Source organism: Rosa rugosa, chromosome 1 (assembly GCF_958449725.1).
Source record: "Rosa rugosa chromosome 1, drRosRugo1.1, whole genome shotgun sequence".
Classification (NCBI taxonomy): domain Eukaryota; kingdom Viridiplantae; phylum Streptophyta; class Magnoliopsida; order Rosales; family Rosaceae; genus Rosa; species Rosa rugosa.
In genome coordinates this window covers 11,100,519-11,122,932 of record NC_084820.1, presented here as the reverse complement: position 1 = coordinate 11,122,932, position 22,414 = coordinate 11,100,519, and the positions used below count along the sequence as shown (strand labels likewise).

The 22,414-nt window shown below is 38.5% G+C and overlaps 3 protein-coding genes across 3 annotated transcripts; 1 reads left to right on the top strand and 2 right to left on the bottom strand.

Moving 5' to 3' along the window:
* Positions 1-2: 2 nt before the first annotated feature.
* LOC133717134 (3-epi-6-deoxocathasterone 23-monooxygenase CYP90C1) lies at positions 3-5,215 on the bottom strand. Its single transcript, XM_062143792.1, has 9 exons — positions 4,736-5,215; positions 3,322-3,652; positions 3,030-3,179; positions 2,646-2,915; positions 1,493-1,582; positions 1,322-1,400; positions 989-1,095; positions 732-862; positions 3-623 (listed from the first exon to the last, which is right to left on the bottom strand). The coding sequence occupies exons 1-9, from the start codon at positions 4,990-4,992 to the stop codon at positions 485-487; spliced, it is 1,554 nt and encodes a 517-aa protein (XP_061999776.1). The 5' UTR covers positions 4,993-5,215; the 3' UTR covers positions 3-484.
* Positions 5,216-13,663: 8,448 nt separating this feature from the next.
* On the bottom strand, positions 13,664-16,920 carry LOC133717121 (CDK5RAP1-like protein). Its single transcript, XM_062143777.1, has 3 exons — positions 16,601-16,920; positions 15,221-16,266; positions 13,664-14,660 (listed from the first exon to the last, which is right to left on the bottom strand). The coding sequence occupies exons 1-3, from the start codon at positions 16,918-16,920 to the stop codon at positions 14,152-14,154; spliced, it is 1,875 nt and encodes a 624-aa protein (XP_061999761.1). The 3' UTR covers positions 13,664-14,151.
* A 157-nt stretch (positions 16,921-17,077) lies between these two features.
* LOC133717126 (D-2-hydroxyglutarate dehydrogenase, mitochondrial) lies at positions 17,078-22,165 on the top strand. The gene is made up of 15 exons (XM_062143781.1): positions 17,078-17,203; positions 17,451-17,812; positions 17,995-18,096; positions 18,309-18,356; positions 18,478-18,548; positions 18,850-18,968; positions 19,233-19,328; positions 19,422-19,531; positions 19,715-19,795; positions 20,057-20,157; positions 20,382-20,490; positions 20,999-21,104; positions 21,296-21,381; positions 21,466-21,591; positions 21,706-22,165. The coding sequence occupies exons 1-15, from the start codon at positions 17,086-17,088 to the stop codon at positions 21,799-21,801; spliced, it is 1,731 nt and encodes a 576-aa protein (XP_061999765.1). The 5' UTR covers positions 17,078-17,085; the 3' UTR covers positions 21,802-22,165.
* The last annotated feature ends 249 nt before the right edge of the window (positions 22,166-22,414 follow it).

Genomic DNA, 22,414 nt, shown 5'->3' with positions numbered 1-22,414 from the left:
TTATTACAATCTTACATATAATATTTGGAGTTGGGGGTATAAAGTAGTTAGCATGCTATTTTAAACATAATTCCCGTAACAAAAAGTCCACATTAAAAGCATTTTCAAGATAACATGGCAGATTTCCGGCAAGAGAAATTTCCTTTCGTTATGAAATTATGGTACCATAGTTTGGCTCCACCAGCTCAATATTATTGAGGGGTGGCACTGGAGCCCCTATGCAGAATAGGGCCAAATTTCGGAGTACAGTAGTTATCAGATCAAACACCAAAATTAATGGATTGGGGACTTAGAGTTGGATTCATTCATCACCCACTTGCATCCAATTTTTTGAGAACCAAGGGCCCAAAAGCACCTGCAATTGACAAAGATGGTGACACCAGAGCTAACACTAATAATAGAATAGAGCCCATCCCTGATCCACCTCTATTACTATTAGGCTGTCCAGGGCTAGTTGGCTTCAATGATATCCCCATGATTGGTCTTAGCTTGAGATATACTGTACTGAATTTCCTTGATGAGCTAGAGCAGATAATGAGATCGTGGATGTGATTGAAATAGGGAGCTTCCTCTTCATCTTGACAGTCGGAAAGTGGATAATCTCATCTTTCTCAGCTACCCATCTGCAAGAAAAAGGTACCCAATCAGCTAACTCTTACAACCTTCATTGGGTTTTCAATTAGTAACATTAGGTTAAGTTCGAGAGCCATGTTTGTTTGAGCAAATCTTACTTATAACTGGTGACAAGATGATGAAGGAAGATTGATAATTCGAGACGAGATAGTTCCAAACCAGGGCACAGTCTCTGTCCTCCACCAAATGGTGTAAAACTAGTACTATAGTTTAAGGCAGCTTCTCCCTTCTGCAATGTCAAAGAAATTAATATGTATTATATGCATGATTAGCACACATGCACAGACACAAAATTAGGGTATAGCATCAAATCCAGAAAGTGAAGTATAAAACTCAAAAATGAACCTATATTTACCTCCCATCTCCATGGATTAAACTGATATGGGTGTTCGTAGTTCTCTTCATCCATGTGGACAGAACTAAAAGACGCCAAAACACACCATCCTTTTGGAATCAAATACCCTGTAAGATTCAATATAAAAATCGTAAGCAAACTCAAACTGCTTGCCCTCATGTACATGTAGATATACATTACTACATAAAAACTATGAAAAATACTACTATACTCCGGTATATGTTCATACTCTCGGTTTTCCACTGTTTGGTCAAGTCAAAAATCATATCTAACAGTTGGAAAAAAAGGTTACATTAAGTATTGATGTTCTAAGAGTGTAAAGAACATGCTGACCTTTAATTTCAACATCTCCGGGAGCTTTTCTCCAAATAGCATTGATAATATTTGCCATTCTAAGAGTCTCACTTATCACCTTCAGATCCAAAATGGGCACCCTTTAGCAAAAATAAAAGCAAGGAATGCAATATTATGAACACTCTACAAATAATACATTATGGGACTCACATTTTGAGTAAATGGCAAGGACATGTAATCGGTCCACAAATAATTTTCCGAGGAATCAACCTTCTGCTTCTTCAATTCCATGTTCTCCTCCTGCACATACATACAGTAACATGAAAACGACTCTCACTTCAAAATTAAAGCCAGAACTGGACAGATTGATTCTCAGTTTCCTTTCACTAAAATGAGCTATCATCACTTCAATTCTTACGCATACACGGAAAGGTACTTCTTGTAGAAAAACAGTAATACTACTAAAAATAAAGGAGCAGCTTAGCTCTACAGCTATGAGTTTTCACCCACTTTCTCAGCAATTCTTAATGTCAGAAGGAAACAAATGGTTTCTTATCACTAGTACTTTGATGAGTTTCTCATCACTGTTAGGTTCATCTTCCACTATGACGTTCCTTCAATAGATTCCATTTATATTTGCCGACATTCGGTCTAGAATTTGCGATATATTTTTTACCACTCTTTCTGACCTAAAGTGAGACTCAAACTTAAGACGGTAAGACCCATATATTTAAACACTCCTCCCAATATTACTCGAATCAAAGCTCTTGTAGAAGAAACTCACTTAGCTATGTCATGATTCGGGGCAAAAATTTGTACAAAACCTTCATATTATGTCACCATGATACAAAGTGACGAACAATATCTGTCCCAAACCATAAACCCTAACATTTCATATCATTATTATTGTTTTGTGAGTATGGCTTATTTTTTCACATGTTATTTAATAAAAAAAATAAAAATAAAAAAAACACACTGATATTAGGTCCATTAGAAATATATAAATTTTTTCTTTGGGTAGGAAAAGGACTTAGTGGTTGAAGTCTCACAGGAACCAAGTTAATAATAGTGGTCCTCGGCCTGTCAGCCGTACGATCCAAAATCGTACGGCTACGAAGCCTCCACGCACTCTACTTCGAGTGGAAAGTGGGGCCCCATTCCCACCGCCCTGCGTGTCCAACTCGTACGGTGCCATTCGAGTGTCTAATGAAAAACCGAAAACGACTTTTCAGAAACAAAGGAAGTCAAACACTTCAGAAAGGGCAAAGTCAGGGGCCCACCCATGCCCCGTCCGAAACTAAATTCCGGCCGTCGGATACTAAATAATGCGCATTTAGAAGCAAGTAGTAGATCGATCACGTACCCTTAACTTGTCTAGAGCGACGGGGCTGTCACTGAGGTACTTGACGGCGAGGGTCATGGCCATCGGCACCGTCTCCTCTCCCGGAATCATCATCTCTATGATGTTCCCGGCGACGTAATCCAACGGCAGGCGTTGCGCGTCGTTCGAGTCGCAGCTGTCCCTTAACAGCGCGTCCATTGCGTCACAGACTGGTCCTCCTCTCTCTTGGGTTTTGGCCTTTCTCTTCTCCTCTACTATTTTCCCTACCATCTTCAACAGTCGCTCCCTAGCCTGCACAAAAATGTTTATATATATATATATATTTATATGTATATATATGTGTTGAGAATTGAAACTAAACCCTAAAACCCTAAATTGTAAACCATGTTGTTGTAGTTGTTGTACCTTGAGAGATTTGTAGAGCCTGGTTCCAGGGAGCTTGATAGGTAAGCAGATCAAGCCTTTGATGAACTCTTCAAATTCTCTCTTGAGAAAGTTCAAATCTTCACCAGGACCAATGCTCATTAATACTCTAACCAGAACTTCAAAGGTGATCTAGAAAACCCAAAAGCTAGTTATTGTTAATTGTTCTTCTTGCTGTCGTATTAAATGTAATAGCGGTTTATTTCTTGTTATGATCATGCTTTTCAACAATCTCATAACCATAACATGTTTTTATAGTGGATGAGATATGGACCTTTTGGGTTTCGTCTTGGATGTAAATGGGGTGATGCATGTGATCTGTCCAGCCAGCCAAGTTGAGCTTGACAGAGTTTTCAATGTCTCTGGTGATTCTTGCTTTGAATTGTGGGGACTTAAGGAAGCCGCCAATGAGTCCATGAACTCGTTTGTGGAGGCTTCCGTTGATTTGGAGAATAGAGTTTTTTCCCAGAAGTTCTTTGATTGATTTTGGATAAGCAGGAACGAAGGTGTTGCCATGGTTTTGCAATACCACCTTGTTCACTTCAGCATCTGTGGACACTATGATAGGGGTTCCCAGAATGTGTGTCTTGAAAACCTTCCCATACCTGTATAAAGAGAAATTTGTTTAACAATTTCATTAGCTTTCTACACACTGTTCATTGAATAGACTAGGGTACGTGAATGAGCGGTACTAGTACTACTCCCTGCAGGAGCAATAAGAAGCAATAATATTTGAGGTGGAGTCTAGGAGGCCTATATAGTTAGTGTAGAGCAGGCTTTTTTTTCCTTTCATTTACTTCTTTGGGGCAGTTCCTTTTTCACTCTTGGTTTTCTCCTCTCTTTCTATTGTCACCATCCGTCATGAATGAACAAATTCCATTCTTCTATATAATTCTTCTTTTACTATGTCTTGGTAACTCTCAAGGACCATAGTAATTTGTTTTTGCTCATCCATTACCATAGTAATCCAAGCTAAACTACTGTTAGTACAGTTAGTTGTTTCTTTAATTCTAGCTTTGCTTCATCTCTCCTTTTCTCGTACATGTTAGATGATTCCCATTAAAAGCTCCCTTTAACCACGGAGAATCTCTATACCACATGAACCCATCAAGACTACCAAAAAAGTATCCATTTGGATGTTTGGTTTAGTCAAGTAGCTTGATAGCTTTGAGGAAGAACACCAATATATCCTTACAAAGTGGATTAGATACTCAATATTCCTGCTACTTGCTTATTCGCTACACACACACACACATCATATATACACACGTATCCATCTTCATCACTGACAGCATAAGCAACAAGATCGAGATCGAACATATATATCTTTAATTTGACCCATATGGTTCTAAGGAAAAGATGCTATTGATGTGATTAAAATATTTGAACACTTTTACATAGTATAACATTAAGACCATAATCACATGATTAACATGATAATGAAAATAATGGGATATGGAATATATTACAGCATTTCTATGATTCGATCTATACGGAACATCAAGGGTGAAATTAACTAATCAATTAGTTTTGGAAGAAATATCGGAAATTTCATGTTTTGGGAAAGAAGGTATAATTAAAGGGCAGGGAGATTGATTCAAAAGAGGGAAACGACAAATGGAACTGAAGAAGGTATGAGAATTAAGCAGATCGAAAATGATGAGACTGAGAGAAGGAGAGAAGCTTACTGAGATGTGCGATTTTCCATGAAGCTGACAGGTCGAGAGGTGTAGCCACAAGCAATGAAGTCGAGGGTTTCTCCTATCAAAGGCCAACCTAACCTCCCTTTCGGAACTTGAGGACGACCTTTAACATATTGATCTTGGTTCTCCTTCTCCTCCTCCTCCTCCTCCTTCTCCTTACTCTTATTAGAACTACTAACAAACCAGTAATAACATATTGATCCCACAACAATTCCCACCAAAACCCAACACCCCGTAACCATTTCTATCCTCACCTAAAACAACCCGGTTTCTCTTTTCAATTCTATGTAACCCTAGCTAGCTTGCTGTCAGCTTCTCCCTCCATGCAGCTGGTTTACTGTGTATTGCAGTGTTTGTTCTTCTGCTATATGCGAGAGAGAGAGAGAGAGAGAGAGAGAGAGAGAGAGAGAGAGAGGGGCTTGGTTATTGACAAGTCAATGGAGAAAGAAACTAGCTAGATTAGCTAAGCTTGTTGGGGTTGTATATATTTGTGGGAGTGAAATAAATGAGAAGGGGGATAGGTATCTAGAGTGACAGATTCGGAAGATCTAGGGCTTTCAAACAATCATTAATGAAAAGGCAATATTGGGTGCACCAAACGTGACACGCCTTCTTCACTTTCTATTCACACAAATTAGATAAAATCGGCCAAATGAAAAGAAAAGAAAAGAAAAGAAAAACAATTAAATTATGGATATCCAATCGGACAAACACAACTCACCAACCCCACAAAAATGAAAATAAATCACCCTCTATCAAATTTTTAAACAAAAAACATTCATATTTTACTATTGTTCCAGAAACAGTCAATGCATTAGTTTTTCATCCTAATTTGTTTTAATCAAAATCAAAATGATTTATCATTAATCTCATTAATACTGAAGTTAAAGTAGTACATTACATACATTTTTACTGTCTTAAAAATAGAGGACAAATAAGAAAAGTGGTATATAGAATAATATCACTCATTAAAAGACATTCAATGCTCACTTATTAAAAGCGAGCCTATGTTTCGTTAAAAAAAAAAAAAAGTCTATGAACTATGAAACATACATAGTAAATAGACACATAAAAATACAAAAAGTGCATAGTTCCCTACAAAAAATAGGAAATAGGGAAGCACCTAAGCTAATACTAATAGGCCTAGGCAATACCCGGGCCCAATGCACCGAGTCCGTGTGTGAAAAGCAAGGAAGCCCAGCCTCTTTCCTCTCGCCAGAAAAACCAGTGTCGTCGTCACACCGCCTGCCAACGACACCCACCGACCCACCCGCCATCGTTAACAACTGGACAAACACCGCAAAGACGAAGTAGCATCCGAGCCGTGACGACCTGCCATCTCCAGCAGAAGAATCCGCACCAGCATCGATCGGGTTTCTCTACAACGTGCCGCACACCAATCATCAACGAGAAGGAGATCTGACTGGTTTCCTTCACCTCCATCACACAGACTCGACTAGGCACCTGTTTGGCGACACCTGCATCACGTCGACAAAGCACAAAATCCCCATCTTCCCAACGAGGCTCAATGTCCTCATCTCATCGATGAGACTTGAGGTCCACGTCGGGTCGACGAGGCTCAAGGCTCGCGCCGGTAAGGAGGGCTGCCTAAATTAGTTCGATCTTTTAACCAAAAAATATATATATATTTTTTTATGATTGTTTCCAGGCCGGTCAATGCATTGATTTTCATCCCAAATCAAGTTGATCTCAACAAGGAGTATTTCTCTTTTACAGTTGTTTCTAAACTTGTTAATGCATTGATTTTTAGCCAAATCAGTTGTATGAAATGGCACGTACGTGTTCTTCCAATACAGGAAATGAAAGGATTTGTTTTTTTTTTTTTTTTTTCTCCCTAAAGTGATCCATGTTCTTCCAATATAGCTCGACTTTCCACTTTAGGGTAACTAACACATTTACTGTGGATTTCACCATATTTTTGTCTATTGTACTTTTGGCATATATAAGTACAAATTAAGATGGGATGATCATTCAGTATTTAACTATTTATTGAAAAAGATGTTTGTAATTTCACTCATTTGTATTTGATGGAGGAACTTAAATACGTAGTCTGGTCTTGGTCTTGGGAGATGTTCATAACTTCATATTGCGCCGTGCAAGATAAGATGAAGGAACCAATAGTGGGGAAGCAACATAATATCAAAATAGCTAGTGCATGGCTGCTAAATCAATTAACATCGATTGAAAGGGTTTAAGTTTGTAATTTTTTAATGCGTGATGCCATAATGACTACTAGCAATAATCGAGTTGTATTAACGCTGATCTCTCTAATCTTTGAAGCAGATAAGGACACGTGTCTTTGTCAAATCTATTCCTTGTCACGTGTTCATCTCTCTCTCTCACGCGCGCTCATCCAATTTTTTCTTCTTACAATTATTCCCCAATTGCAGCGATTATGTGCCGATCGTAATTTTTTCTCTTCTCTCTTGTTTTTGTTTTTGTTTTCTTCTCTGATTTTGTTTTATTTCTTCCTTGTGGTCTTTCTTTCCTTCATACAGCCTTATGCATGGGATGTACCAATTATGCCATATATAGTTTATTTACCAGTCATCAACACCATTACATACAACAATCAATTAAATCAAGTGGGATTTGCTGAAATTTAGTATGGAAGAAGTTTGATTTTCTGAAATTAAAACAAAAGATCCAGATTTAATAGGTGTTTAATTTAGTTTGATCACTAAAATTAATTTCTCACTAAAGAATTGTTTTTGCAGCAGTACAATTAATCTCTATTTGGAAGAATCAAAATGGTTGATGGGGATGCGGAAGGGAAGGGAAGATGGGGCCTTTTTTGCTGACAAGCATTTTTTATTGAATTTTTCCTCAGAAATTTCTATGGATCATGTTTGAATTGGTTTTCTAAGTTCAATGTAGAAATATTTCTCTTATTCTATAGCTTTGTGAAGAGAGAAAGAGATATAGCATAACACGGTCTAATCTAATGGAGAAGGGAGAGTGGCACACTAATGAGGCATAGAGAACACAGAACTGCAGAAGAAGAGTAAAGAAAACTTGGGAATGCGAGTTCAAGTAACATGAGCCATTAGATGTAGATGTGTATATGTGGTGTTTTGTCATTAAAAGCTTAGGAAGCTCCGCGAGTTAAAGAGGTTAGGAGAGGATCTGCGTCCTTACGAAAATTTTGATTTAATAATTTTTTTGTTTTAAATTACGTTTGAGAGTGTTGTATGCCTTTTACTAGACCACCTGTCACAAACTAAATAAAAAGCTCTTAAGTGATAAATGAATAAATTTCGAGCACATATTGTGAATATAATTAGATTTTGAAACATCATTAAAAAAAAAAAGTTGAAAATGAATTATTTTGGTTTGGAATTTTCTATACAATTTATTATGCTTTCCATCACAATGTAGGACAAGCCTCCATCTCTAAGAGCAAGTGCACCCGTAGTCAAGAAAAGGCAAAGTCAAGAAGTCAAAAATTCGACCAGTCAAGTTACTATTCACTGCCACTGGACATAGGTTTGCACCCGTTTTTTTCTTGCCCGGGCAACACTGTTCACTTTCTGTTTTTTCTGTTCAATTTTCTGCTTTTTTTATTGTTTACTTTTCTGCTATTTAACTGTTTACTTTGCTCGTCTGACCCGACCCGCCTGTTTCTCCCTCCTCCGGCGTCCTCCGTCCACGGACCCGGCTCCCCCGAGGTCGCCTCATCTAGTCCGGCCACTCCGTGGCGTCAGCCGGCCCGGACGCTGCCCCCAGGCCGAGATCGAAGCAACCCGAGGTCGCCTCACCTCATCCGGCCACTCCGTGGCGTTAGCCGGCCCAGACGCTGCCCCCAGGCCGAGATCGAAGCAATTCTGTGGCGTCTGTTTCTCTTCTCTCTCCGCAGCCCCTGTGAGGTCAGCCACGTTCTGTGGTTGGCCGAGCTGGCAGCCGGATGACTTCGGGCAAGAGTTTAGTCATGGGCTTGCCCCTTTTTTTGACCTCAGTCATGCAAAGCCAAAGTTTGGCTGGTCAAGAGTTTGCCAGTGGAAGGTTGTTTCTCTCCATGCCCGGTCACCACATCATCATTCTCTCACTTTGCCCGGGCAAAGTCATACCGGTGGACTTGCTCTAAGAGCAAGTTCACCCGTAGTCAAGAAATGTCAAGAATTCGACAAGTCAAGTTACTGTTTACTGCCACTGGACATAGGTTTGCACCCGTTTTTTTATTGACCGGTCAATATTGTTCATTTACTTTTACTGTTCATTTCACTGTTTACTTTTACTTCACTATTTACTTTTACTGTTCAAGCACTGTGGATGTCTTCTTCTTCCTCTCTCTCATTTCGTTACTATGACCTTTAATCCATGAAGAAGACCCAGACGATGAAGAACCTCACTCTTCTCCTTCTCCTCCTCCTCATCTGTCACATCTCCTTAGTTCTCTCATGGAAAAAAGATGAGTTCCGAAGCTGTAACCAAACCCCTCTATGCAAACGCGGCCCAGCCCGCAACCCCGGCTCGTCCTCCCTTACAGCCCAAGACCCCGCCATCTCCGACGGCGAGCTCACCGCCAAGCTCTTCCCCAAGAGAATCGAACAACAAGAAACAAGCCCCGATCAAATCAAGCCCTTGCTTCTCACTCTCTGCTTACCAAGATGGGATCTTGCGCCTCAGGATCGACGAGCTCGATCCGCCCCGGAAGAGCTTCGAGGTCCCCGACGTCGTTTTGCCGGAGTTCGAGAGCAAGAAGCTCTGGCTGCAGAGGCTTTCGACCGAGACGATCGACGGCGACGCTGCTGACTTCAGCTTCTTCACTTTTGCGGCGCCACACATCGATGATTGGTCCTCCACTTCCCTCCCTCGGCGCGTCGTGCTTTGCTGAGATAGTGCTCACGTCAGCCACGATCAAGCCTGGGCCTAGCTTGTAATAACCCGAAACTTAGTATCACTGTAGAGCACTCTAAGATACCTTAAACTTAGAAGTAATCCAAGTATCTTCTAAGCACTTTTTTTTGAAACCGATGATACCACATGCTATACTTACAAGTTATATAGGTAAATTTTTAGAGTTCTAGTAAACTTTCTAAAATACGTTAGTTCGTATTACTTGTGTACACTCGATATTTGTTTTCAAACTCAAGACTATTATCTATGTTATTTTTGTGATGCATGTTATTTTAGTACAAATTATTGCTATTTTTACCTTAAGAAAGCACTAAAGTTCTTTACTTATTATTTGGGTAAATGTGCATATGGATATGTGTGTATAAATATATATATTTAGCAAGTGGATTTATGTTTTATGATATGATTTATGCTTTCTTTCTTTTATTACTTTTTTTAATTTTATCTTATCCTTTTAATCATTTAACTTAAATAGTGATTAGTCACTCACCTTATAATAATTAGTCACTTACTTATTTTATGCTTAATTCTAGCCTAGTTAAGCATATGATCTGATCATACTTCCTACAAGCTTGAAGATTAAATGCAAAATTGATCAAAAACTCCCTTAGTTGAAGAGAAAACCCAACTAGAAGTTCCTCACACAAATCCTTCACCCTTTTTCTCTTAAGAAGTTCCCTTTTTGTGAATGAAGTCCAAAGTTTGATCACAAGACCTTCTGAGTTCCTTAAGTAAGTACATGATTACATTCCTATATTCTTTTGTCTTTAAGATTTATCAAATTGCATAATCAATGATAAAATGGAAAAGGATCTGCTTTGCTGCAAACCCGTATTTTCGTATATAACAAATTATGTTTTGTCAAAAATAATTACATTATTAAATTCCTCATCAAAAGTTCTTCAATTTAGGCTTTTGAATCACTCAAAAAGGTTAAGAAATGAAGAAGTTATGGCTAATCAAAGTTTTCAACTTTTAAACTCGCTGGAAATCTCATACAGCCATCACAACTTCAAAAATTCATATCTCCCTCATTTCTTATTCGTTTTCTACAAACTTTATATCAATTTGAAGCTTAGAACCTCTACTTGTGATCTGGAAAGTTTGAGAATTAATGGTAAAATACACCGTACGTAAAGACTTAAACATCAAAGGGCAGTATCAAAAATATTGGTTTCTGTACTGTTATGGTTCTTCACCATTTCTGGACTATGTGACTAAGAACAGGATTACATGACTTATTCCATTAGATTCCTTGTGAAAAACCCTTTGAATTGGTGTACTCATTTGACTAATTCGGACTTGTGATGGACAACATAACACATCTTGAAGTTTGATGACTCTAATTGGAGAAACATGAACATGGTCAATGAACTTCAATGGATTTGGACATAAGAACTGAAATATTAACTATAATTTAATTTTGTATTGTTACTCATTTAATGTTTGTGCTTTATTATTTCATATTTTACTTGATTTCAATTATGTATAAGCTTATTTATTTTATTATGTTTGCAAGTGAATTTACTTATTTTATGTTATACAATTATGTTACATATGAGATTATTCCTAAGTATATGTCTCTATATGTGTGTGTACATATACATATATTACGATCTATAATTTATAAAGATTGTATTTTGTGGATTTGATTATGTCTGAGAAGTACAATTGTGAAGCCGGGTGTTATCTACTACCCCGTGCTTAAGTGAATTACTGGTAAATGTGTTTTGGTGTTATGTGGAAGTTAGCCTTGGGCCCTAGTCCCTACAGATAGTGCACTATTATACTCATAGGAAAGAGGTGTCTACCTTGGGTATACATACTTTGGAGGTGTCCTCAGTATGCTGCGGCTTACCCGTGCTTTGGTATTATGGACCCTAGCACGTGGATTTATGAATTATTACCAGTCAACCTGGCTTACTTGTGCTTTGGGTATAGTACGTTGGACCCTAGCACTTGTATTTATGATTTGTTACCAGTTAATCCGAAAATTCACTAAGAAGAGAAGTGTACTTATATTATTTTGATCAAATATCTGTCTGCGATATATATTATCAATATGTTATGATGCTAAGTGAAAAGAGAATCAAGCATGTATTGCTTAAAGTTTATTTCACATATTAATGCTGCAATATTTGTTGGTTCAATAAGGAGATGTGATTAAGTGATTTATTACCAGTCTCATAAACCATTCACACGAATGAATATATTTGTATATATGTGTGTGTGTATTGTGTGTATACATATACATATTTAAGAATTCGTATGAACTTATAAATGGTTCTTGGTACATTTTAACTTGGTTGTCCAAGTTTGATTTCTTATAAGACACATTAATATAAGAATGTAAGTTGTGTACTTACTGGGCTTGTGTTGCTCATGATGCTACACCTTCTTGTTTTCAGGTAACGAGTAGATGCTTGGGGAAAGTGGGGTGATTCTCTAAATAAATGAATGTTTTATTTTCTACTACTATTTCAAGAGAAATAATGTAATATATTTTTGTTCAACTTCAGTATTGTAAAAATAATAATTTCAATTCCTAATAAAAGTACTATTCAGACTTATTTACAAATTCTCTTACTTTAATTTATTCTTTGAGGAAGTCTTGTTTGAAACAACCCACATCACGAATTCGGGTACCATATTTCAATATAATATTGGTCTCGGGTTTGGGGTGTGACATAGCTTGCATGTGGGCTTGGTCGGTCATGGAAATAGTCATGGACTTGACTATTTTCTTGGCTGTAGTCAAGAAGGGGTGGGTTTTGCCCGGTCAAGGCACCACCGGTGGAAGATGGATTTTGCCACCAACGGTCACCACATCAGCTTTTTCTTGATTATGACCAGTCAAGAGCAAACCAGTGCACTTGCTCTAAGAGCAAGTTCACCCGTTGAACTTGACCGGTCAAGACTATTCACTGCTTTTTTGCCTTGTATTTCCACTATTAAGGTTGGCTGGTCAGATACTGTTCACAAAATGTCAAGAATTCACAAACGTGTGGATTGTTTTCAAGTGTTTCACGGTACTTTTCCTAGAGGAAAATTATGATCTTCATGGCTTCACTCACCCTCTTTCCTTCTGCAAAAATTACTATTCATCTCCCTTTCTCCCTCTCACTTGCTTTGCAATCAAATCATGTGAATAGTTATATATGCAATAAATCAGGTGAGAGAAAAACAAAGAAGCACGAGGACAAGGAGAAAAGGGTGGTGTGACTACTGATCAGTGAGTGGTGACAGGGGTCTAGTCGATCATCTATTCCAGTCTTCCTCATTGAGCAACAATGGTCAATGGAGGTGACTGGTGAGTGGGTGGCCGGCATGCTATTCCTCACCAGATGTGGACTGCTGATGAAGGGTCCAATTCAAAAACTCATTGGGCTGATTCAACGTGCAGCCGAAATCCATTAATTAGCTTCTTCTTTCCTTTATCACCACCACCACCACCACCACCACCTAGTATGTAACCCAACGATGGAGTTGGAAGTGTGTTCTTCCTTTCTATGGATGGCTGCTATTAGCTGCATGTGGAAAGGTCAGTGCTGGTGGTGATGCTCATAATGATCGACCACTTTCCGTTTGCTGTTTGGGTTATGATTACAATTGAGAGGAACACGTAGTGCAAGGCAATCAGTGGACGAATTCTCTGATGCAGACCCGATTTGCATTATTTCTGACCGCTTTCATCATTGTCAATCCTGTTGGGATCGTTCGGGTCAAAAGGACAACCTTTTTTAAGGAAGTCCGATTCCCCACCAGCACGGCCTTCCAGTTGGGTTGCATACAATTATGTGTTTTTATCTCTTCTAAATAGTAGTCACTCGTCATGCACAATAAGAGAGATTTACACATGATTGACTATATCAACGGTGATGGACAGAAGTTGATGATTTTGGACGTGTAAGAGACCAAGGCACTCCCGGTATAGATTCGAAGAGAAAATGAAACATTTCAACTGGCTGGGGAAGAAAATTGAGGAACTAGAAATAGAATGAAGAAATTTAACCATTTTCTTTTTTCAGTCAATGGTATTTGAAATTTGAACCTGACAATCAATTATGATGCAAATAATTTACACCAAGAATAGAATCGATCATCTTGATCATTTTCTATAATTCAGATACACTAAGCAAACTTCATGCCCTATGCAACAATCTTTGAAGAGGTATTTATCTCTGAATTCACATTCATCAAACCAAATCAAAGATGATTTGGGAAATAAAAATGCATAAACTATTATATCACATCAAAACGCTGCAGTAGCACTCTACAGTCTAAACCATTTTGAAGCTGGAGATTGTCACTTGTTAGTCAGGATGCCAAAGATATACCCCGATAGAGTCTCGCCATGGGAAAAGGATGACAAAAAGCATAATTTTGAACCAATCATCGTTTTACCAGCAGCCTCAAATTCTCAACCCTCCAGCAAGAAGCTGATCCACGCCTCAACCATTGATAAACATAAATGAAGTAATTCTGCAGAGATATATAAAGTAAAATTATGCCAGCACAACAGCTCAACTACTTGCACAAGCAAGAGCTTCTTCATTCACGATGTTATAAAAAGAGCTCAATTTGCTTATAGCAATTGCCTCTCCATAGAGTGACGCTCTTGTAGACTTCTGAATACGAACCTCAACATAATCACCCACTTTGGGATTCCGTTCCTCATTTGAATCAGCATCTCGATTTGGTAATGGCACATTGACAAAAGAAACTCTATGACCTCTGTCACTCTTGCCAATGAGTTCTGTATCTGGAGCTCTCTTATTGGGTCCTTCTACTAATACAAGTTGGGTAGTTCCCACCTGTGAGTCATAACACTGGCCTGTGCTCTCACGGAAAGCTTCAATAAGTTCAGTCAGCCTCCTCTGCTTCACTTTCTCCGGAACATCATCATCATAGTTTCTATTTGCATGGGTTTTATCTCTCATACTATATGCAAACATGTAAGCCATATCATAACCCACAGCCTTTACAAGGCTTATTGTCTCTCCATGGTCCTCCTCAGTCTCCCCACAAAATCCTGAAAAAGATCAAACTAGTTAAGAGGGAAAGCACTACATACGCTAAAACAAAAGGAAAAAAGTTTAAGTAACAGTTTAGGCATGCAAACATGTATTAAAATCTTCTAGTGCAAAAAAGGGTGGAAAATTGTCAAGAAACAACATTTCAGCTTCTCATCTCAGATTCATAAAAGCCAGATCAAACACTGAAATTAGGCAATAGAAAAATGAAATGGCCTTGCAAGCAAGTAACAATGCAGTTGAATTAGAAAATGATCCATAAAATAAATATTAAAAAAAAAGAAGAAGAAAAAGAAAAAGAAGAAGCAAAAAGCATAAACTAGAGAAGAGTGGACAAACAGTATACACCAAAGTATGACTGAACGACTGTTCCAATTCTTTAGACAAAGGTAAGAAAGAACAAAATCTATCTCTAATGTGACAGGTTGATGCTAAGAATCAGTCAGTTTAGGGCAAAAATGCGTATTTGAGAATGAAATTCAGTCCAACAAGCAAGCATTGTCCAAGTTCCATAAGCAAGTTTATAGAAATTGTACACAACTGTTTTAAGACCTCTTACCACATATGAAATCACTACTGATGCCGACATCTGGAATAATCCTCCTTATCTTTTGCACGAGATCTAAGTATGCCTCACGGGTATAGCCCCGACGCATTCTTTCTATAACTCTGCTACTACCACTTTGAGCAGGCAAATGGATAGAGTTGCAAATATTATGTCTGTCTCGCATTATATAGAGTAACTCATCAGGGAAGTCTTTAGGGTGGGGGGACGTGTATCTGAATCTCATCTCTGGAAATTCTGTGGAAAGTCGATCCAAGAGATCAGCAAAACGTGAACCTACTTTTTTCACCTTACACAAGCTGGAAAATCCTTCACTGTAGTTCCAATTAGTTCCTGCTTCAGCTTCCTTTTCATACTCAGAGGCATCATTATAGCTATTTACATTCTGGCCTAGCAGTGTCACCTCTTTCACACCTTCTTGCCAAAGCTCTCCCACCTCCCTGACAATTGATTCCACAGGACGTGACCGCTCTCTGCCTCTTGTGAAAGGAACAATGCAAAAAGAGCACATATTGTTGCAACCCCTCATAACAGAAACGAAAGCACTGATTGAATTTTTGGAGATTCGAACTGGACTAATATCAGCGTAAGTCTCTTCCAGTGAAAGAAGAGTATTGATCCCTTTCTGACCATAGTCCACATCTTGTAGTAACCGTGGCAAGTCCCTGTACGCATCAGGCCCACAGACCACATCGACCATTTTGTCTGCATCTAGTATCTTGTCCTTTAACCTCTCGGCCATACATCCCAAAACCACAACTTTCGGAGGGCGTGTGGATTGTGACCTCCCTATCTTAACATTGCTCTTCCAGTGCCTCTTAAGAAACCAGAAGTAATTAAGGCGTTGCCACACCTTCTGTTCTGCATTGTCCCTGATAGCACAGGTATTAATGAAAATAACCTCTGCATTCTCAGGAACATCCACAACTTCACTATATCCAGCCTCCTTCATAATAGACAGAACAATCTCCATGTCATTAATATTCATCTGACACCCGTAAGTCTCATGATAGATACGGCCTATCGGAGCTACCACATTCCTAGACACAAGAATATAAACAAATTAAAATTCAAGTATCCGATAGCAAAATTTCGGCACAAGCATTGAAAGACGTTGTTCAGGATACAATTCGAGATATCGAATTCCAAATTCTCGTATCAGAAGAACACATCACAATAACATTTCAAAGCATAAACGCAACATTTACTTGAAAATTCATTCATTCCAACTTATTTCCTAGCAAATGTTGTGTGCTTATAAGAACTTGCAATGACTATTGCTTCAACATTTGTAGACACAACACAATCACAGTAATTTCATAAAGCCCCTAAATTTCATAATCTAAAACCAGAAACTGAGGAGTGTGAACTCACTGGGCCTGGGCCTGGGCCTCAGCGGCGGCCTGGGCGACGAAGTGGCGGAGGCTGGGGCCGTCGGAGTGGTTCGGAAGAGAAGAGCTCGACTGAGAGAAGCTTCTGGAGCCAAGACTCCTCCTTTGCAGCCGAGTAGTGGTCCGCTGCCGATGGTAGTAGCATCGGATTCCGGAAGCTTCTTCCGGTTTCCAATTCAGAAACCTGAGAGCAAAACGACATGGCTTCTGGAGCTTCAGGCGGAGAGCGCAGTGAGGTTGGTTCAAAATCGAGGACAGAGACGAGAGCGAGGTCGCCATTACTGTGAGGCCAGAGACTAGCATCCTGCTTCCGTGTTCTCATAGATAGGGATTTACTAGGACCATATTACGACGTGTCGTTTCGTTGGCCAGGGCTAACGGGTCGGGTCGTCGATGACCACCCTCCCTACAATTCAGTTGCGTATAAATACGGTACACACCAAGTAAGTTTGTTGGGAAGCTGAAAAAATGAGAATGGAGAAGCTGAGAGCCACCGGTCGTTTTCTCAGAAACTCACCCAAAGTTTCAGTCTTTGATCGGCGATTGAGCTCTAATTCCGGCAAGTCAATCCACAGCTCCGCTTCAGGTACTTTACTGTGATCATAATTTTTTGGTCAAACTTTTGCTCAGTTGTGGGAAAAGAGAGCTGGGTTTGATCTGCTAGCTACATGTCGTATGAGATGAAGGAATGTGGTTAGAAGAATGCAAAAAAGAAGACTTCTTTATGGTTGTTGGAGCTCAATAATGCTATTTTTTTTTTTTTTTGTTGTGCTATCAATATGTGGATTTTGGTTTTTTGTTGAATTAACAAGGAAATGAATCCCCACATATAGGTTATGGGAATGGCTTTGGCAAGAAATGCAGAGATGATGTTACGCGCAAGTGGAATGTTAGGACATGTTTTGGCTTGTATGGATATCAGGGGAAAAATTTCAGGGATTGTATGGAAAGGGGTGTTCTTGAGGATACAAGGAGAAGAATCCAGCATCGAGGTTTTGGTTCGCTGCCCGAGAAGGTGCAGAGGAATGCTTCTTTTTCGACGTTGAATTCTGATGATATTAGCTATTTCAAGGGGATATTAGGTGAGAAGAATGTAGTTGAGGATGAAGAGAGGCTGGCTATTGCTAATACAGATTGGATGCACAAGTACAGAGGCTCTAGTAAGCTTCTGCTGCAACCCCGGTCCACTGAGGAGGTAGAATTCTTCCTCATCCCGGAATTGTATTATTACTATGCAAGTTTTTCAGGGTTTCTATAGCTTTCTAGGTCTCAAAAGCACTAATTTTCATGTGTAGATGTCTCTGATTTGATATTCTTTTACGTTGTAAAATGACGTACCAAGTTAAGGGATTCTCTGTATTTACTTTTTCCTTGCAGGTCTCACAGATTCTTAAATACTGTAATTCCAGAAACTTGGCTGTTGTTCCTCAAGGTGGAAATACTGGTCTTGTGGGCGGAAGTGTTCCTGTTTTTGATGAAGTATGTGGTTTGCTCTGCTTATGTGATGATCATGGACACGAGTGCTTACTGATGGCATTTTCTATCTACCTATAGTTCAGATATGAGAGCTTTATTTGTGTGATGTATCGTTATTTTAGTACAAAATATTGATAAGCTGTGTGGTTTTGTTAAAGATCTTACATACTTCTTACTAATTCACCTCAAAAGCTTTCTGTGGTGTCCATTTTCAGGTGGTTGTCAATATGAGTTTGATGAATAACGTAATATCTTTTGACAAGGTAGACATGCAGCGACACTTATTTATTTCTGGTGCTCCAACAATTCCTGAAGTCAATTTTAGCAATGGTTCCACACCAAAACTGCATGCTTATGAAGTGATTCCCTAATGCCTGCTTTCAGGTGAGTGGTATACTCGTATGCGAGGCAGGATGCATATTGGAAAATCTGATTACTTTCTTGGATAACCAAGGGTAATTTTCTGTAAATTATCACGTTGTTTGCTTACAGGCCGAATTTTTTCAAATGCCTAAAATTAGAGCTACAGCTTTGGTACTTATATCTCCTCCCGACCTGCTCACATGCTCTTTTCATCATTAGTAATTACATCCATCTTTTAACAATTCTTATCTCTGGCTATGCAACGTGCCTGCTTCCAAGTTTGCTGTATACTCTTCTAGAGTGTTCTTAGACATCCCCTTTTGTATTACATCTCATGGAAATCTAGCATATCTTCATTATTGTCATATTTAAGCACTTTATGCTTGCATTCAGATTTATTATGCCACTGGACTTAGGTGCGAAAGGAAGCTGCCAGATTGGTGGAAACGTTTCAACCAATGCGGGTGGTTTGCGCCTTGTGCGCTATGGATCACTTCATGGAACCGTACTTGGTGAGAAATTTTGCTCTTTTTGATTTGATGTTGAACAGTTATTTGCTTCAAACATCATCAGTTATCTGAGTTTAGGATGCATTCAACTTTTACACTTTTTTTTTTCCTGACTTCGGCTGAAAGGAATAAGTTTTTACTTCTAAGTTCTAACATATTCAAGACTTGCTATAAACTTAATATTTCTGCAGCTTTAATGTCCATGGTTCTTAGTGAATCGTTCCTAATATTTGTTCTGTACTGACGTATATTTTATGGATCTTACAGGTCTGGAAGTTGTTTTGGCTAATGGTGATGTTCTTGACATGCTTGGGACTTTACGGAAAGATAATACTGGATATGACCTAAAGCATTTGTTCATAGGTGTGTACCGAACACTTCATTCTTATTTGTGTGGAAGACGATGATTTCCAATTGAGAATGTGATCACAAAATTCTTGTTTACCACTGATGCAGGAAGTGAAGGATCTTTGGGAATTGTGACCAAGGTTTCCATACTTACCCCTCCAAAGTTATTTTCAGTGAATGTAGCTTTCCTCGCATGCCAAGACTACTTTAGCTGCCAGGTAATTAGTTTCTTGGAAATTCTTGTGCTTCTTCAGAATCTTAGCAGAACAAGCCCTATAGTATGTGGATGTTGATATCCAGTTTTCGTAGTTGTTTCAATTTTATCACTTTGTTTAGCCAATTTCCCCCTTCCAAAGGGAAGAAAAATTGTGGCTCTCACCTTACTCTCTCATGTTTATCAGAAACTTCTAGTGGAAGCAAAGAGAAAACTTGGGGAGATTCTATCTGCTTTTGAATTCTTGGATAGCCATGCTCTGGATTTGGTCAGCTTTCTTTGGCCGATTTTATTTTTTCCTAATTGATGCATATCAGGCTTTCCATCTTTTTTTTGTTCTGGATTTTTTGAAATTCTGAGGAATTTAATGTGTGGTTAACATCCTTACTTACAACTAGAAAACTACATTAACTCTTTCAAATGCGATGCTAATATAATCCTGTTCAGATATCAAATTTGTAGCACTTGTAAAATTGCATGTTCTGTGCAAACTCAATAATTTTGAACACTTCTTGTTTTGACCAAGCAGGTTCTGAATCATTTGGATGGCGTTCGCAATCCATTACCTCCCACAATTCACAACTTTTATGTTTTGATTGAGACAACGGGCAGTGATGAAACTTATGATAGGTAACCTCTTTTCCATTTGTAAATTTTCACCTGCTTGAATGAGAGCGCTTCTGCCCTAGCTTATATTAATTTTCTTTCGGGTTCTGTTATATTTCTGAAGTGGCTGAACCAAAGTTTTCCGATTGTTGTTTATATTATTTTAAATATCTAATCTTGAAACAATTAATGGTAAAAAAAACTGACACCTCATTATTTACACAATCATGTGACATATTCGGAGACAGAGAGAAGCTTGAAGCCTTCCTAGTTTATGCCATGGAAGGTGGTTTGATTTCTGATGGAGCTATAGCACAAGACATAAACCAAGCATCAGCATTCTGGTATATACGCGAGGTAGGCTTTGTTTATGGAACAGAGAATTGTGAATTTACAGTTATTCATGGGGTGCTTTTCGTTCATGAGTGAAGCATTGATACTTAATCTTCATATAGACAACCCTGATGAGTTTGCTTTTTACTGCCTTTGGTCCTAGATATTGTTGTTAATGATGCTAAAAGTTTATTTCCCTTATATTAAGAATGCTCTCCATGGCCTGCTTGGCTGCATTAATCCTCTCATTAGCAATTTAGTTAAGAAAAATTCAGCATATCAAATTAACAGCCAGTGCTTCCTTGAGAGTTTCATGAGTACTTTTCCTTTATGTTTCTATTGTTTCTTATCCTTGCTATTCATCAACAAATTGGGGGCAGGAAAAGTTGTTGTAGGAGTATTACTATATTCCTTTTTATCATTTTCTTTATATTGGTCATTTAGCCAGAGAAAGAAAGGTGTGTGGCCATCGAATTTTTTCCTTAAACATCCTATTAATATATCCTTCAATTGTCTCTGTATATGGTGACAGGGAGTCCCAGAAGCATTGATGAAAGCTGGTGCTGTTTACAAATATGATTTATCATTACCTGTTGAAAAGATGTACGATCTTGTAGATGAAATGAGAACACGACTTGGTAAGTGACCGTTTCTTGTTGCTTACAGTTTTTGAAATATTATTTTTCTTGTTGTTTCAGTGGCACTAGGCATCCTCTTTAGTGGTAGGGTGTGATCACTTGATATCTAGGCTTTGGTTTCTTTGGGTTTCAGAAGTTTATTGTTTCTATTAGTTTGAGAATACTCTTTTGTTGTATTTGTAAATCTGTAGGTGATTCAGCTAATGTAGTTGGATATGGCCATCTTGGAGATGGCAATCTGCATCTTAATGTTTCAACTCCACAGTATGATGATAAGGTGGAATCCTATCTCAGCTATAAAGCAATTTGTGTTTTATTTCTTTTTTTCCAGCTTAATTAATGATCTTCAATGAACTTGCAGACTTTGGCACAAATTGAACCCTTTGTTTACGAGTGGACATCTGCGCATCGTGGAAGCATTAGTGCAGAGCATGGCCTTGGACTGATGAAAGCTAATAAGATTTTCTACAGCAAGCCAACTGCTACTGTGAGTCAGAGTTTTATGTGATTTACAAGATGGAGATCTACTTGGTCCCTCTACCTCCATAAGATTGTACATTTGATTTGTAGAAATGCTAAAACACCAAATCTGCTTGAACAGGTGAACCTGATGGCTTCCATCAAGAAGATGCTGGACCCAAAAGGAATACTCAACCCCTATAAAGTTCTTCCGCACTCAATTGATTCTCACAGCTGAAGTAAGAAACATCACTTGGGATTTGTGAATACTCTTTTTGATCCTTAATGTTCACATAGAGGACTAATTATCATGGGATACATTTTCTGAAGATTAGGTTTTGATAGTCATGAGATCTCATGTAAACAAAAGTGGGAAATAAACTATCCCGAGTTGTAACTACCAGCTATGTAGTTCAAGCATAGTATCTTGATCAGTCTGGCCTCCATAACCATAATGCTCGCCTCCAGTTGTAATGGTTTTTCCTTGTTCCTATCTTTAATCGTGTCATATACGAACAATTCGACTAAGATAAACATGTGTAAATAGCTATTAAAATTTGAAATGACATGATTCTGTAGGCGAAGCTTGTTATTCCTAGACATGATTTAGGGTATGGTCGAGGAGTGGAAACAAAGTCAGATTATTACTTCTAATGAATTTTAAGCATCTCTCCTTTCCAATCCAATCATCAACATTGGAAAACTGAGCCTGAGAGGTTTCCAATGGATAAACTGTCCTGGAAAATTTCCATTAATCAAGTTTAGAATATGTTATTCCTACTTCCTAGTTTGCATTAGCCAGAGAATTTCATATTGAAAACTTAAGAGAAAAGTCAACTTGGGAGAATTTC

Coding starts and splice junctions, on each gene's coding strand:
- LOC133717134 (XM_062143792.1), bottom strand. CDS start 4,992: ATGGTTACGGGGTGTTGGGTTTTGGTGGGAATTGTTGTGGGATCAATA. Junction 1,096..1,321: donor CGGAGATGTTGAAATTAAAG/GTCAGCATGTTC, acceptor TGAATCTTACAG/GGTATTTGATTCCAAAAGGA. Junction 863..988: donor TTAATCCATGGAGATGGGAG/GTAAATATAGGT, acceptor TTGACATTGCAG/AAGGGAGAAGCTGCCTTAAA.
- LOC133717126 (XM_062143781.1), top strand. CDS start 17,086: ATGAGAATGGAGAAGCTGAGAGCCACCGGTCGTTTTCTCAGAAACTCA. Junction 19,796..20,056: donor ATAGCCATGCTCTGGATTTG/GTCAGCTTTCTT, acceptor TTGACCAAGCAG/GTTCTGAATCATTTGGATGG. Junction 21,592..21,705: donor ACAGCAAGCCAACTGCTACT/GTGAGTCAGAGT, acceptor CTGCTTGAACAG/GTGAACCTGATGGCTTCCAT.
- LOC133717121 (XM_062143777.1), bottom strand. CDS start 16,920: ATGCTAGTCTCTGGCCTCACAGTAATGGCGACCTCGCTCTCGTCTCTG. Junction 16,267..16,600: donor GAGGCCCAGGCCCAGGCCCA/GTGAGTTCACAC, acceptor TCTTGTGTCTAG/GAATGTGGTAGCTCCGATAG. Junction 14,661..15,220: donor CAGTAGTGATTTCATATGTG/GTAAGAGGTCTT, acceptor GATCTTTTTCAG/GATTTTGTGGGGAGACTGAG.